Below are 13,746 nucleotides of genomic sequence, written 5' to 3'. Positions count from 1 at the left end.
TATGAACAGCCTTGCCATGCCCTGGGGTTTCATCCCAGCGTGTTGATGCAGGGGTAGCCTATGAAAGAGGTTTTAAGAAACAATACAATATAACACTGCTTTGGTAAAAGGAGATACAATCTAACAAGAATTCTTTTCCATTGTGTATGAACAGCCTTGCCATGCCCTGGGGTTTCATCCCAGCGTGTTGATGCAGGGGTAGCCTATGAAAGAGGTTTTAAGAAACAATACAATATAACACTGCTTTGGTAAAAGGAGATACAATCTAACAAGAATTCTTTTCCATTGTGTATGAACAGCCTTGCCATGCCCTGGGGTTTCATCCCAGCGTGTTGATGCAGGGGTAGCCTATGAAAGAGGTTTTAAGAAACAATACAATATAACACTGCTTTGGTAAAAGGAGATACAATCTAACAAGAATTCTTTTCCATTGTGTATGAACAGCCTTGCCATGCCCTGGGGTTTCATCCCAGCGTGTTGATGCAGGGGTAGCCTATGAAAGAGGTTTTAAGAAACAATACAATATAACACTGCTTTGGTAAAAGGAGATACAATCTAACAAGAATTCTTTTCCATTGTGTATGAACAGCCTCAAAGAATCAGGCTCCACTTAGAATATATCTTATATAAACACACAGAAAACTAAGTATACGTTGATGTCTCATTGCCAGAATGCAGGGGAAAACTATAACACGCATAAAACAAAGACAGCTAATGGATCTGTTGAAAATTTGGCAAAGTTAAAATATTTTGGTATGACAGGAACAAATAAAAATTTGATTTATGAGGAAATTAAGAATAGATTAAATTAAGATAATGCTTCCTACAGTTCAGTTCAGAAAAGCTTGCCTTATTGTCTGTTGTCTAAAAACAGAGATGAAAACACACAAAATTATACATTTGCTTCTACTTTGTATGGCTATAGAACTTTGTTTCCAATATTATGGGAAGAACACAGCCTGAGGGTGTTTAAAAACAGGGGATTAAGGAGAATATTTGGAACCAAGAGGGATGAAATAACAGGAGGCTGGAGAAAAGTACATAATGAGGTGCTTTATAACTCATACTCATCACCAAATATAATTAAGTACAATGAATACAAGGAGAAATAGATAGGGAATGTAGCAAGCCCAGGAGAGAAGACTATATGAAACAGATTCTTACATCCTCTTTGTCCCATGAAGAAGCAACAGATGAAACACTATTACTGGTGGCTCTTTTCTTCACTGGAACTCCCTCTTCTCCGCCTGTTTGATCCCAACGACCTCGCTTCTTGGGCATAGATTTTGGAACTTCCCCATTACTCACAACCTTCAAAGTTCCATCCTTGGACTTCTCAACGATCTGTTTCCGTAGCTATGAGAAAAACAGGCAAGCAACTGTCACACATTGGTCCAGAATTCTGTATTTAGTCTGTATATTCTTGATAAAACTTGGGACAATACTTTAAAACTCATGGTCATCAGTGAATACTGTCTGTCTAAAACATTTCTGAGATTATATCATACACTAAGTAGGCAACATTATGTAAGAAAAGTTTTGTGTATTCAACAAGATGTTCCCGCAGTATCATAAAAACAGAATCCAATAAGTTTCTAATGATAACATATGACCTACATCACTACCTGGTGACAATGCACCATCAAACATATTTTAAACACAGTTTCGTTCAGTATCTGTTACCGAGTATGTAGCCTTTTGTTGAGCTCTGTACACTTCCAAGCAGCAAAATAGTAATCTCATGATAAATTACGAAGCTACCTCTCAGGGCAAACAGGAACTCATAATATGGAAACGAATAAATGATTTCCTTGATGAAGTAATATTTTGTGACCTTTTTCAGAAGCTGGAAAATTCAGCGTACAAGAACATGTGTGCTGAAGAAATGAACGCAACACAGGATTATATCAACTTATTTCCAAACTGAAAATAAATCTCACCTCTGTCTCTTCTCCACGAAGTAACTGTTCCTTCATAATTTCTGTGTAAGTTCGTGAGCCAAGGTCTGGAGTTTTCCCACCTGCAAGAACCAATTAAAGTCACGCCGAGCGCAACAGTTAGTCATTGGCAGACTTTTTACATGACACCCCACATTGCACAGAGGAGATAATCCTACATGAAGAATCCCTAAATAATGTAATTTCTTTCTTTAACAAATAAAATTGTACCACGATTATAATCTAAATGAGTGAATTTCTTTTAATTAAAATTTAAGACAACTGTTAATATTCTGAAGTCTGGTAGAGTATCTGCTCCATCATGTTTTCATACGTAGCTTCAAGAAGATCCAATATAGGCCTGGCAAACTAAAATACCAGCATAATTTATATGGAATTACAGTCCTCTTCAATACCAAAACATTCCCTTATGTAAGTACAGGCATCCTTGTAATCCTGCACAGACTGAATCTTGTCTGCCCATTAACTTTGTAGTAAACTATAAAACAAGGACCTAAAGTCATAGAGAAAATTCTATGTTTCTCAGGATTATGGAACTGTGAATTTCATTTCCCGTTAGTATAGGTAAAGCTGTCCTTTTCAGTCGCACCTTCATTTTCTGAAGATGATGCACCCTCACCACTTTGTTCACCAACGTCCCAAAGAACGCCACCTTCCGTTCCATTTTCCGCATCAGACAAACAAGCACTTTGAAAACGATTTTGGAATAACACTGACTGGAACTTCTTTCAAGCTTTTGATATCCATTCTACTATTACTGATGATGATCTCTCCATTTTGCCACTAGGTGTCAATCTATGATCCTTTATTCAGCGAGGCATCACAGTGTTTATGGACACGATGCTTGAATGGTTGTAACTGACTTGTCATGCCACTATGAATTATCACCAGATCGGTTTTTTGTTCCTTAACCTATTTCTGATTCTAGTGGACAAATGGCCATGAAATGCATCCATTGCAATCATACTCCACAGCTTTGATAATGCACCAGGCTAATGTTCACATACACATCCAAGCCAGTCTTCCATTAACTCTGATGTCATCCATGCATTTTTTGGGCCCAAACTATTATATTTTTGCAAAAAAAATGCTTCTGCTATTCTTTCTGTTTAATATTATGTACAGTGGTAATGTATTGCCATTTGTGGTTATACACAGCATGACAGTAACATGTAACTTTTCGTAGCTTCTGGGTTACATTAACATTTGTTTTTCTCCTTTGACATTTATGGTATAATTGTGAGGAATGTAAAAAAAAAATTAAGTTTCGTCAGCACTGCCAATGTGACCCAAAGAATACTTATTCTTTCAGCATGGTTCAGTAACAAAATGCTAAAATTCGACCAGTTTAGTTTCAAATTCCAAAGGAAGTTTTCGACGAATCTTCATTCTTCATCATAATGATAAGCTTTCTCTCTTCCATAAACTTTTCACAGCATCCATGATTAGCCTTGAAAGGTATATTACTGTTTCTGGCACATTCTTTTCTTCTGACAGTATGGCTTCCCTAGTTACAGGTAATCCTTTACTTCGTAATCTCTGAAATACTCTAAGAGGCATCTATCTTAGGATTTCTCCCTTTCCTTGGTCCAGAAAAGGGCTTTCTATTTGTCAGACATAAAAACAGTTTTATTTTTATACTTTGCCAATGACACACACATACCTCACTTACTGTATACTTTCTACCAATTGCACAATTACCTAGTTTTTCAGTGCAAAGAACAAATTTCTTTTGAATGTGGCATCATATGTAAACCGCTTTTCCATGGGTTATTATTGCTAGTGGAGTGGGACTAAGTCCCTTGTACTGCGGCCACACTTCTGACCTACTGTACCATTTCCATGGGTTAAAACTCACAGAAAGCCGAACACAGACGAATATGAATCTCAGGCAATGATTGAACTGGAAGTTAGGGGCTGACTCACAGTTATAGGTTGGGGGGGGGGATGATGTGGCTTGATGACCCTACTCCAAATGTTTTCAGGTTAGGTTCTTTCCAGGCTACTCCATGGATAGTTTGCAAACTGATGAATAACTCCTCGAATTTAAGACATACATCAATGTTTCAACAGGAAAAAAAGTGTGTCCTATATTTGAAGTAACACAGTACATCTCTCAGGGGACGGCTACAGAATGTACCTTATCTATTCAAATGGACAACAACCAAAGGAAGCAATACCAAAATAATGCCATAAACATTTACAACACAAAATGTTCTTCATAACTTGCTCAGCTTCTTACTTAATTACATGTTATTAAATTCTTTGAAAAATTAAGATTTATGTGCAGAAAAGAGTAAGTTAAAGATTACAGCCTTTTGGGTTGTGATGCTCTGTAGCCTGATGGATAATTGCCAGAATCTAGGAAGAATCTGCTTGTGCCATCTTCAGCGTAAAAGAATAAGCAGAGAATAACAAGAAGTGTTACTGATGCTGGGAGAGGGGCAGGTGGGACCAGGTCCAAAGTGAACAAGCATGGAGCCATCTCACTCTCACTTCATTTACAGAGTAAATGTTATATGTCTCAGTTCTGTGTGAATAATGGTTTCACATTTTTTATTACCTGTTTTACGCTTAATACAAACAGAAATATGCAAGCTTTAGATCTGTTTTGATTACGCTATGAAATCTGGCTTGGATGAGGAGAGGTGGGGGAAGCAATTTTAGAATAAAGATCTTCTTGAAACTATGTACTTCTGAAAACTGTTCACCACACTCAACCAAGTCAAAGACATGACACAAACTGCTTTCAGTGTGGCAAAGGTAAATTTATCCTCACATTATGATTATAAATAAAATAAGAAATAACTGCATCTGTCAATGAATGATTAGGACAATATTACTGAACTATATTTTAATTAGTTTGATGCAATGTCTTTGCAGTTGGATAAATGCAGTAATCTCGCCTAGATACGTACGTGACCACTTCTCCTGTTCACTTCATCAAAACGGTTGAGTTTTTCAAACATCTTGAGCTGCATGTTGAATTTTACTAGCCACCTAGAAAAAAGCTGGGGTGATTAATAATTTTCTGATAGCTCACACACACTCTCACACCAAGGGAACTTGAGTTCTTATCAAACCCAGAACTGGAGAACAGCCACAGTTCCCCTAATAACATTGGTCTTGGCAGCTGCAGATCCAAGCAGAGATGTCCATGGATTCCAATGGAATTCGGGCCAGGTTTTTACCATGCCTTCCTTTGAAACTATGCACATTATACTTTTTCCACTGAACTAGAAAACTATTTACTTCTTGCTCTTCTACTTGTAACTAAAGACTATGCAGTATTTTACTAAATGAGAAACAGATTAAGGTAATGTATTTAACCCATTTTGACATAAAAATATTATATATTTTTAGGAACTTTATATTAGCTTAACACTGAACTGTGCTTCGAATTCCCAGAATGGCGATGCAGATCCAAGACTCCGCTGTGGAAAATCCTCGGAGGGGAAAGAAAATTGAAGATCATTAGTAGAAGTGACTCATCTATCCCCTCCCAACCCTTACAAAATACTGAATTACTGTACAGCTAACCCTCCCAGAATTATATTCCTTAACAACAGGAACAGAAAACTCTTCAAACTCTATTATTAATAGAATAACAAAAATGTCAGTAAGATATTTTACATTAAAATGCAACTTATCATACATTCCAAAATTTCTGCTTCGACATCTACATTTCTTTTGATATTATACGTTTAATACTGCACGTTTCCCTTGTCTGGTTCATTCACTCACACTGTCATTCACATTCTCTCACTCCAAGCAACCGACAAATGTTAAGTACATGCTGTTCATATTTTAATGTGTCATGTACATACCACTGAACATTCTTATTTGCAACATCCATGTATATTTTTGTGAAAAGTGGGATATATGATTGTTGCACAAAGGAACTACAAATGAAGTCCAGTTGGCACTGAAGCCAAATTCTTAGAAATACACGGACCACAAAGTATTAAAACAGCCATGTTCAGGCACAATGTCCAACCGTGTATCAATGCGTGAATGGAAAGAGAAAATGAACTGGTTATTATGCTAAACTTCTAAATTTCTTAAATTTCTAATTTTTTTTTTGCAAAAATGTACCACAGCTGCAGTATTCAATTCAAGCTGACATTACTGATAACAAACAATCAAATAATTAGCAGATATTTACTTGTACAAGATGATTAAGTTTTAATTGTTTTAATGATTTTTAGGAATTTTTAATAGCGTACATTTATTTTAAGAGGGAGATATCACATTTACATGTGATACGTGAACTTGCACATACTACAAAGTGAAACGGTTTCAACAAATACTGACAGCTGATGATGGCCATATACGGCCAAAACGTAGTGGCAAGAGATGGAGATAATAAATGGGTTCCACTGTGGATGGAAGCGTAGTTTGTGAATGAAGAGTATATTAATGCAACAGGATGCTTAAATACAATATTGTGACATATTATAAAGGCAACAACTATGGTTAAGTAAGTCACCATCACACGAGACAGCTAAATGTTAGCAACATATTTTTCTTTGTACTTCTATATATTATTTTCCACACAATCACCAGCCCAAACAAAATGAATTTCAACATCTCACATCACATCAGCATCCATCTCTATGGAAAACAATGAATGGACAAAGGCTATGCACATGATGTGGGCTTCTTGCTATTGCGCCATTACATAAAGTTCCGGAATCAAGCCCCAAATGATAAGGAAGGTAATATGAATACTGCAGTAAAACAATGAACATATACTAATTCTGGCTGTGCTAATAAGGGATAACACACAGAAAAAATATAATATAAGAATGCTGAAGATTAGTATCTTCTGAAATGGGACACTATGTCCAAAAAATTGGTAATCTTCAGTGTCACTAATGTGCGAACCTCAAATTTCACATATAACCATTTTTTGTGAAGATCGACCATAATTTGCAGCTGTACTTCAGGTATACGCGGCTATTCAATGATTGACTACCTCATTCAATAAAAAGAGATGGAAAACTGTTACATATATATCTGGACGGGGTGCCACAGCTCAAGCAGTTAGTTGCTGGCTTCCCACCGGGGCAGCCCGGGTTCAGTCAAGTGGGATCTGTGGTGGACAAAGTGGCGCTGGGGCAGGTTTTCTCAAAGTACTTCAGTTTCCCCTGCCAATCTTCATTCCACCAATTGCTCCACAATCACCCTCACCTATCATCTGAGGCTGGTACAATAGGCCAGAAGTGGCCACAGTACAAGAGACTTAGTCCCACCCCACTAGCAATAAGAAATTATACATATATATCCACTTTTATAACACTTAAAATATCAACAGCAGCACAATCATGGCAAAAGAAGAATTTCCTCCAATTAAAGGGAGAAAAACCCACAAACAATAAAGTCAATTGTGGGATGGTGGACAAACCTTCTGCAAAGGGATCAACTCGTTCAGGTGATATGATCATCATTCGTCTCTTCTGTCTATATTCATCTTCCTTTTCCGCAACTGTTGGACGGCGCCGCTCAGCGAATGGATCATAATCTTTCTCGCTCTGAAAATTTAAAAATATCAATTCTGATGATACTATAATGAGAAAAGTACAAAGACTAAAACACAGATGGAATATGAATCCTCCTACTATCTAAGACTGGATGCTCAAGATTCTACGCAAGAAACAAATTTATCACTGGTCCTAGTCCTAAAGCAATTCAGTACATTATAAAAAAAAGTAAATGTATCCCTGTAACAGGTGGTGAAGGCCCATAGGGTTGTGAGACGTTGAGGGTCCCACGTTATCTAGACAATCGGCTCAAAGACGGCGGTAAGGTTGCCAGCCTTATGCGCTGGCCACACTTTACTCCCGAGGAAAATTATTTAATTAATTCCTGGTACTCATTTCTGTTAAAGGCTGAGTAAACTCCAGGGCATAGTGCGGCTGGAAGGATTAGGTCAATTGAAAAAAAATCCAATCACCTCACTGGGACTTGAACCCGCAACCTTCCGGCTTGTATTTCCTTCAGATTTTATTGCTGAATTTTCTCATCTATCTTGGTATAAGAGTAGTTCAGTAAAATGCTCTTACCTGGGCAACATCATTCAGGAGAGCTGCAGGAGCCGTATAACCTGGACGCTTGCTCTGGCTTAATGAAATGATATCATCTTCGTCCTACACACAGGAAGGAGAGAGAGAAAAAAAAAAAAAAGAGGTTATTCTGAAAGTGAGAAACTATTCAATACTTTACACATTCACATAAAATGACACTGATATTTTGATACATAACTGTGGCTCCATCCCTGTCAATTTTTATGAACCTAAGATCTCTCTTACACATTTCGTTTTAATAGTGATATATTACAGCAGCATGTCTAACTTCAAACAGGTTGTGATCAACTTTTTAGTGTCAAAACTGCCAGTGATCTACTGCCCCTTCCTATCGTCGTACCTCGCTTTAAGCAAAAATATTGGTAAAAATAACACGACACATGATGTTTGTTGTAAAAGCTGTAACTGGACTGTCTCTGTTGTCTGTAGATTCATCCACTTGGAGGGAGAAAGCAACACAACTGGAAACATCTTTCAACAACTGTTCACTTATGTTTCCGCACATCATTTCTATTCACCGCACAATGGTGTTTCTTGATAATTGAAGACCTTGAAGAGTAGTTATTTTATATTACAAGTGAATTTACATGTTTTTCACGTACAATTTCCTTATAGGCCTATGAGATCAACCAAAAATCACTGTGCGATCAACCGGTCGATCGTGATTGATGCGTTGGACATGCCTGTATTACAGGGATGAAACTGCATAATGGCGAGCCCTGTACGTTGTAGCCTTTGCCAAACATCATTAGAATAACGAAATCATAATGTGATGGCCAGGGCACGTTGCATGCATGGGATAGAAGTTCATACAAAGTTTTGGTAGGAAAACCTGAAGGAAGATCACTAGAAGACATGGAGGGTGGATATAAGGCTATTAAAACAGACCTTACAATGCTCAAACTATTCTCCTTGATGCACAAAGAACTGCAGAGTTTTCCCCCTTCTTAGTCCAGATTTCTAGTATTTCTTCTGCATTACAAGAGTAATTTATACTAACCTAATGCAATTTAATGCATCAAATTCAGGTTTCTTGGAGAAACATAAATATATGCAAAACATAAATCTGTTTTGACTTTGCCAATATTGCTACTAATATGTCACTATGTCACCGATAACAAGGGTGATAATAAAAAATGGACCCTTTGATAAGAGAAAATCAGACTGGGGTCTGGTCAAACATGGTGTTCCCCTGGGATCTATCCTGGGACCATTACCTGTCCTATTATATGTCAATGACCTTCCATTATCTACTAATATAACATATCTGAACATTAATGCAAACCCCCTAACAATTTTATTTGCGGATGATACTAGCATAATTGTCAGTAATCAAAATAATACTGTACTAGGAAATAATCTGAAGTCAGTCTTCACTAGTGTGATGAAATGGTTTAAGGCAAATTTACTCTCACTAAATCTGGACAAAACCTATTGTATGCAATTCCACTCTAAATATATTATTGATTCCAAAATACAAATTAAATATAATAACAAAATTATTGCCAATACTACTGAACTGAAGTTTCTTGGGCTAGTACTTCACAATACTATGTCTTGGAAGAGTCACACTGATATGTTGGCTTCCAAATTAAACAAAGCATGTTATACTGCAAGAGCAATCAGACCTTTCTTATCATTAAATTCCATAAAGATAATCTATCATGCTTATTTTCATTCAGTCATAACATAAGGATTAAGTTTCTGGGGAACTTCTTCCCACACTACGAATATTTTCAAACTCCAAAAACGAATGGTTGGAATACTAATGGAAGCAAGACCCAGGGATTCTTGCAAAAAATGTTTTAAAATTTTAAATATACTACCTCTAGCATCTCAGTACATACTCTCCTTGGCTCTGTTTATGATTACCAATAAATCATTGTTTAGGCAAAATTCTGAAATTCATAATTTTAATGCCAGGAATAATTCTATTTTTTTTTTCAATTAACAGTTCACTTAACAATGTTTCAGAAAAGTCCCGCCTATGCAGCCGTGAAGATATATAACCATCTCCCAGCTGATATTAAAGACTAGGCATGTGATATTAAAAGCTTTAAAAAAACGTTAAAATTACTTGCATTATCATTATTTTTACTGTGGATGAATTCTTTACGCATAAAACTAGATAAGTATTTCTGACGGTAATCTTAACATCATTGTATCAATATTTACAGTGTTCTATTATTTTTATTTTTCTTCGACAAAATCTTTTAATGATTGCATGTCTTATTATTAATATTATTGTACTGTCTTATATTCGTTTTTGACTTTTCTATATGCAGTGGTTGTACCAGTATGGATCAACAGAAAAATTAAATATGAATGAATGAATCTGAGCAAACATGATACACTCATCTTGGTATGTCTCCAAATAAGACATAAGCAAATGGTGATCTCAGTATAACAGTGTAACAAACTGGTTTTGATGTTCATTCGGCTACTGGCTGTTTACATCATGTTGACATAGATTTCATCTAAAAAATTTCAACATGTACTGACAAACAGTAAAACTACTTCAAAACATAGTAATCACTTGCCAACTACCTGCCTTACATTCCTGAAAAACAATGTACTTCACAAAAACATGACCTTAAGGCAAACTGGGGGTTAAACTTTCATCAAAATCCAGACTGCCTGTTCCTTCACTAAACACAAAATCCCACATGTAACAATTTGTGCAAAAATAAATTATAAATAGAATATAAGAAATGTCACAGGAAGATACAATGAAATGATTTGGAGAGTTCAAAAATGGTTCTGGATACTATTACAGCCCCAGCCAATATGCATCGTAGCCAAGGCTGTTAAAACAATGCCCAAGGGTTGTGGCAGACTTTTTATGTGATTCTAATTCCCATTCCCAACCTCCATTTGTTAACTGCGCAATTAACCTTTAAATGCTGGACTTCGAAATAGTGGTAAGCTTGAGCTGGCCGGAGTTTATTTAAATGCACGCTGCTGGTGCTCGTTTAAATGCCCGTTGCTACTCTGCGTTTAAATGTCCGTTCCTGTTATGAGCTTAATCAATTTTAAGCGTTGTGTTTAAAAATGCTGAATCTAGCCCAATTTTTATGATAAATGGATGGAATTAACTTTGTTTATATCAGAAAAGAACATAGTGTCACATATTATAACGGAAGATTTGAAATTTTTAATACAAAGTGTTATACTCTATTTTCAATTTTTTGTGTTTTAATTTTGATGCATACTGCAAAAATGGTTTCCCAGTTCTTCACAGAGTTGTTCTGCATTATAAATTAATTTCTGTTTGTAACACTTGACAAATTTTAGCAGTCCCTGGTGTCATAAAACAGATGGAAGCAATAAAAATCATTTGGTCTTCTGCTAGCACTGCTTACACCCTTCGGATTTTTGAATCTTTGACTGAAGGTCAAAAGAATGAAAGGATGGCTATTCAAGAGAAAGCGAGAGGGGTCCCTTCTTCAGTGCTAAGACCTTCCGTTAGAGCTGCGGAAGCTTATTGTCCCTTCTATTTGAATGAACACACAGCTGCATTGTGGCTGAGATACAGAGCGCAATCTGTTTTGTGTGCGTCTGTAGTGAAATCAAATACTGTAGTTTCATTTGAACCTATATATACATCAAGCAGGTAACAACAAAAAAGGTATGTACATCGAATTTTACAATATATTTTTAACATACCTATCTGCAGAATCTGCAATAAAATTACTGGATCGTGGATAAGTTTTGGCATAACTCATACGTATATTTTTACTTGCTGTCGTTCAGTTAGATATTATTTTAATTCCTCTATTAGGGTTTTACTCAAGTCTGTCTGGTAATTACTACATTTAAAAATAAATATTTAGGACTGTGCATGAGCTTCTACTAGCAGCGTGCGCGCGCTTCCACTAGCGGAGTTTAAATGCCTGACTGGCCAAAATGGGGTACTTTGGCCACGACCACCTTACTCATGACTGGCACAAATGGGGCACTTTGGCACTTAAAGGTTAAATTCTGGTTGGTGCAGATATGATAAAGTGGTGTGAAATTTGAATAGTTTTACAAATGGGACATCTATTATTTTTAATTTGAAGACTTTGGTGTGACCAAAACATAGGGCAGGAAGTTAATTTTCATCGTTAGTGGAACTAGGAAGTTCAGTGGGTACAGTGACAGGCTATAGGTTTGACAAGGGTTTGATTCCTAACAGGGGCAAGAGATTTTTCCCTTCTACACAGAGTCTAGAACACTGAAACCAGGAACAGGAAAACCAAATGTCCATGTGATAAGAAGTACACAACAAACTCTAAAGAAAAAAAAATCATGTCTCATTCAAGATGGCAAGGAAAAACATATATATAAAGCTAATAACATTATAACTGAATAGTACCAAAAACACAACAGCAAACCTCGGAAGATAAACACCACCTATAGTACGTGACAAATAACATAGAATTTTATGTCGTAACAACAAGATAATTTTTTACAAATTTAGTAATAATTACATGTAATATGATGATTATCATAATTAACACTAATATGGTTCCATCAATAATGTGAGATGTAGTTAATGAAACTGCCTGAAAATGGTCCAATGGTCCTGAAATATGAAGCAGTTATTAAATAAAACCAAAGTAAACAGTTCGATTGATTTATTTTCAATTATTTGTTGTGCTGACAGCCAGAGTGTCACATAACAACAAAATCACCTAATTCATATCTCCCAATAATTTCTGGGTTTTTTCTATTATGAGATAAAAATTCACAACAGCTGGTCTGAGCAAAATTTATTTCTGGTTAAGTTTCATTTCTGTTCCAGTACATCTGTACATTACTTGGGGTTATAGCTTTTCATTATATTAGTGTTTAGTTTGAATGTTACCACAGTAAAACAACATGAAGTTAACATCAATATGAAATATATTTTTTTATGCTAATTTGCTACTATAGCCCTCTTAGTAATAAACCCTTATAGTGACCTATCTGCCTTCTGTTGCACTTAAGAATCCAACTAGTATGACGGTAATTAGTGTCTACTGCATTTAAGAGCAACAGGGTCTAAGTACTTGTCACTGCACTCCCAAGGTGTGCCTTGTTTGCTGTCATCGCATACACGTGAAAATGCTAATGATTTTAAGGGTATTACACAAAAGCAGCCTTACTTACATCCACTTCATCGTTGGCCGCAATTGACGTAACATACCCATCGTATTTATTACCGCCTCCATCATATATGTCTCTATCGTAAAATCCACTCTCACCAAGGCCAACGCGTTCCTTCTCCTTCATTTCTTCAATAAGATCTTTCTTCCGGGACTGAAGATCCCGGATTTGTGCTTCGATATCTGAAATTAAGGCACTGTTAGAACAATCCGTTTAACACAACCGACAATTTGAGGGTCACAGATCATACACATTCAAACTAGCATTACAAGCTTCACTTAAAAACTAATACAAAGTATATAAGTATAAGTGCTTTTCTTTCGATTTAGCTCATTGCATTGTACAATTTGGTGCTATAAGCCAATGTATTAATATTATTAAATTACCTTCATGAGTTCTTGGTATTGCATCCATTTTGCTAAAATCTTCTTCACAGCATTACCAACACATGTCAAGTAATAACAAGAGAGAAACACACAAGGTAAATTTTGCACGATTTTCAGTGATCCGTGGTATTAATTCTCTTTTCATGAGTCAAATCCTAATCACTCTGTGGTTGTTCCTTCTTGTTC

General features: G+C 36.2%; 1 protein-coding gene across 2 annotated transcripts in view; it reads right to left on the bottom strand.

The window, feature by feature from the left end:
• Nucleotides 1-13,605, bottom strand: part of LOC111862970 (splicing factor 3B subunit 1) — a 29,263-nt gene extending 15,658 nt beyond the window's left edge. The window contains exons 1-6 of one of the 2 annotated variants that reach the window (XM_023848862.1): nucleotides 13,561-13,605; nucleotides 13,178-13,356; nucleotides 8,024-8,107; nucleotides 7,366-7,492; nucleotides 1,941-2,020; nucleotides 1,165-1,356 (exon numbers count right to left, since the gene is read on the bottom strand). In XM_023848862.1, the coding sequence (XP_023704630.1) occupies nucleotides 1,165-1,356; nucleotides 1,941-2,020; nucleotides 7,366-7,492; nucleotides 8,024-8,107; nucleotides 13,178-13,356; nucleotides 13,561-13,588 (690 nt within the window). In that variant the 5' untranslated portion in view covers nucleotides 13,589-13,605. Of the gene's footprint in view, nucleotides 1-1,164; nucleotides 1,357-1,940; nucleotides 2,021-4,876; nucleotides 7,055-7,365; nucleotides 7,493-8,023; nucleotides 8,108-13,177; nucleotides 13,357-13,560 lie in introns of those variants that run through there. The other variant, XM_023848863.2, reaches the window with a different exon arrangement.
• Between the last annotated feature and the right edge of the window lie 141 nt (nucleotides 13,606-13,746).

This window comes from Cryptotermes secundus, unplaced genomic scaffold (assembly GCF_002891405.2).
Source record: "Cryptotermes secundus unplaced genomic scaffold, Csec_1.0 scaffold1016, whole genome shotgun sequence".
Taxonomy (NCBI): Eukaryota; Metazoa; Arthropoda; class Insecta; order Blattodea; family Kalotermitidae; genus Cryptotermes; species Cryptotermes secundus.
Note: the sequence above shows the minus strand (reverse complement) of the source record. Positions and strands in the feature narration are given on the sequence as shown.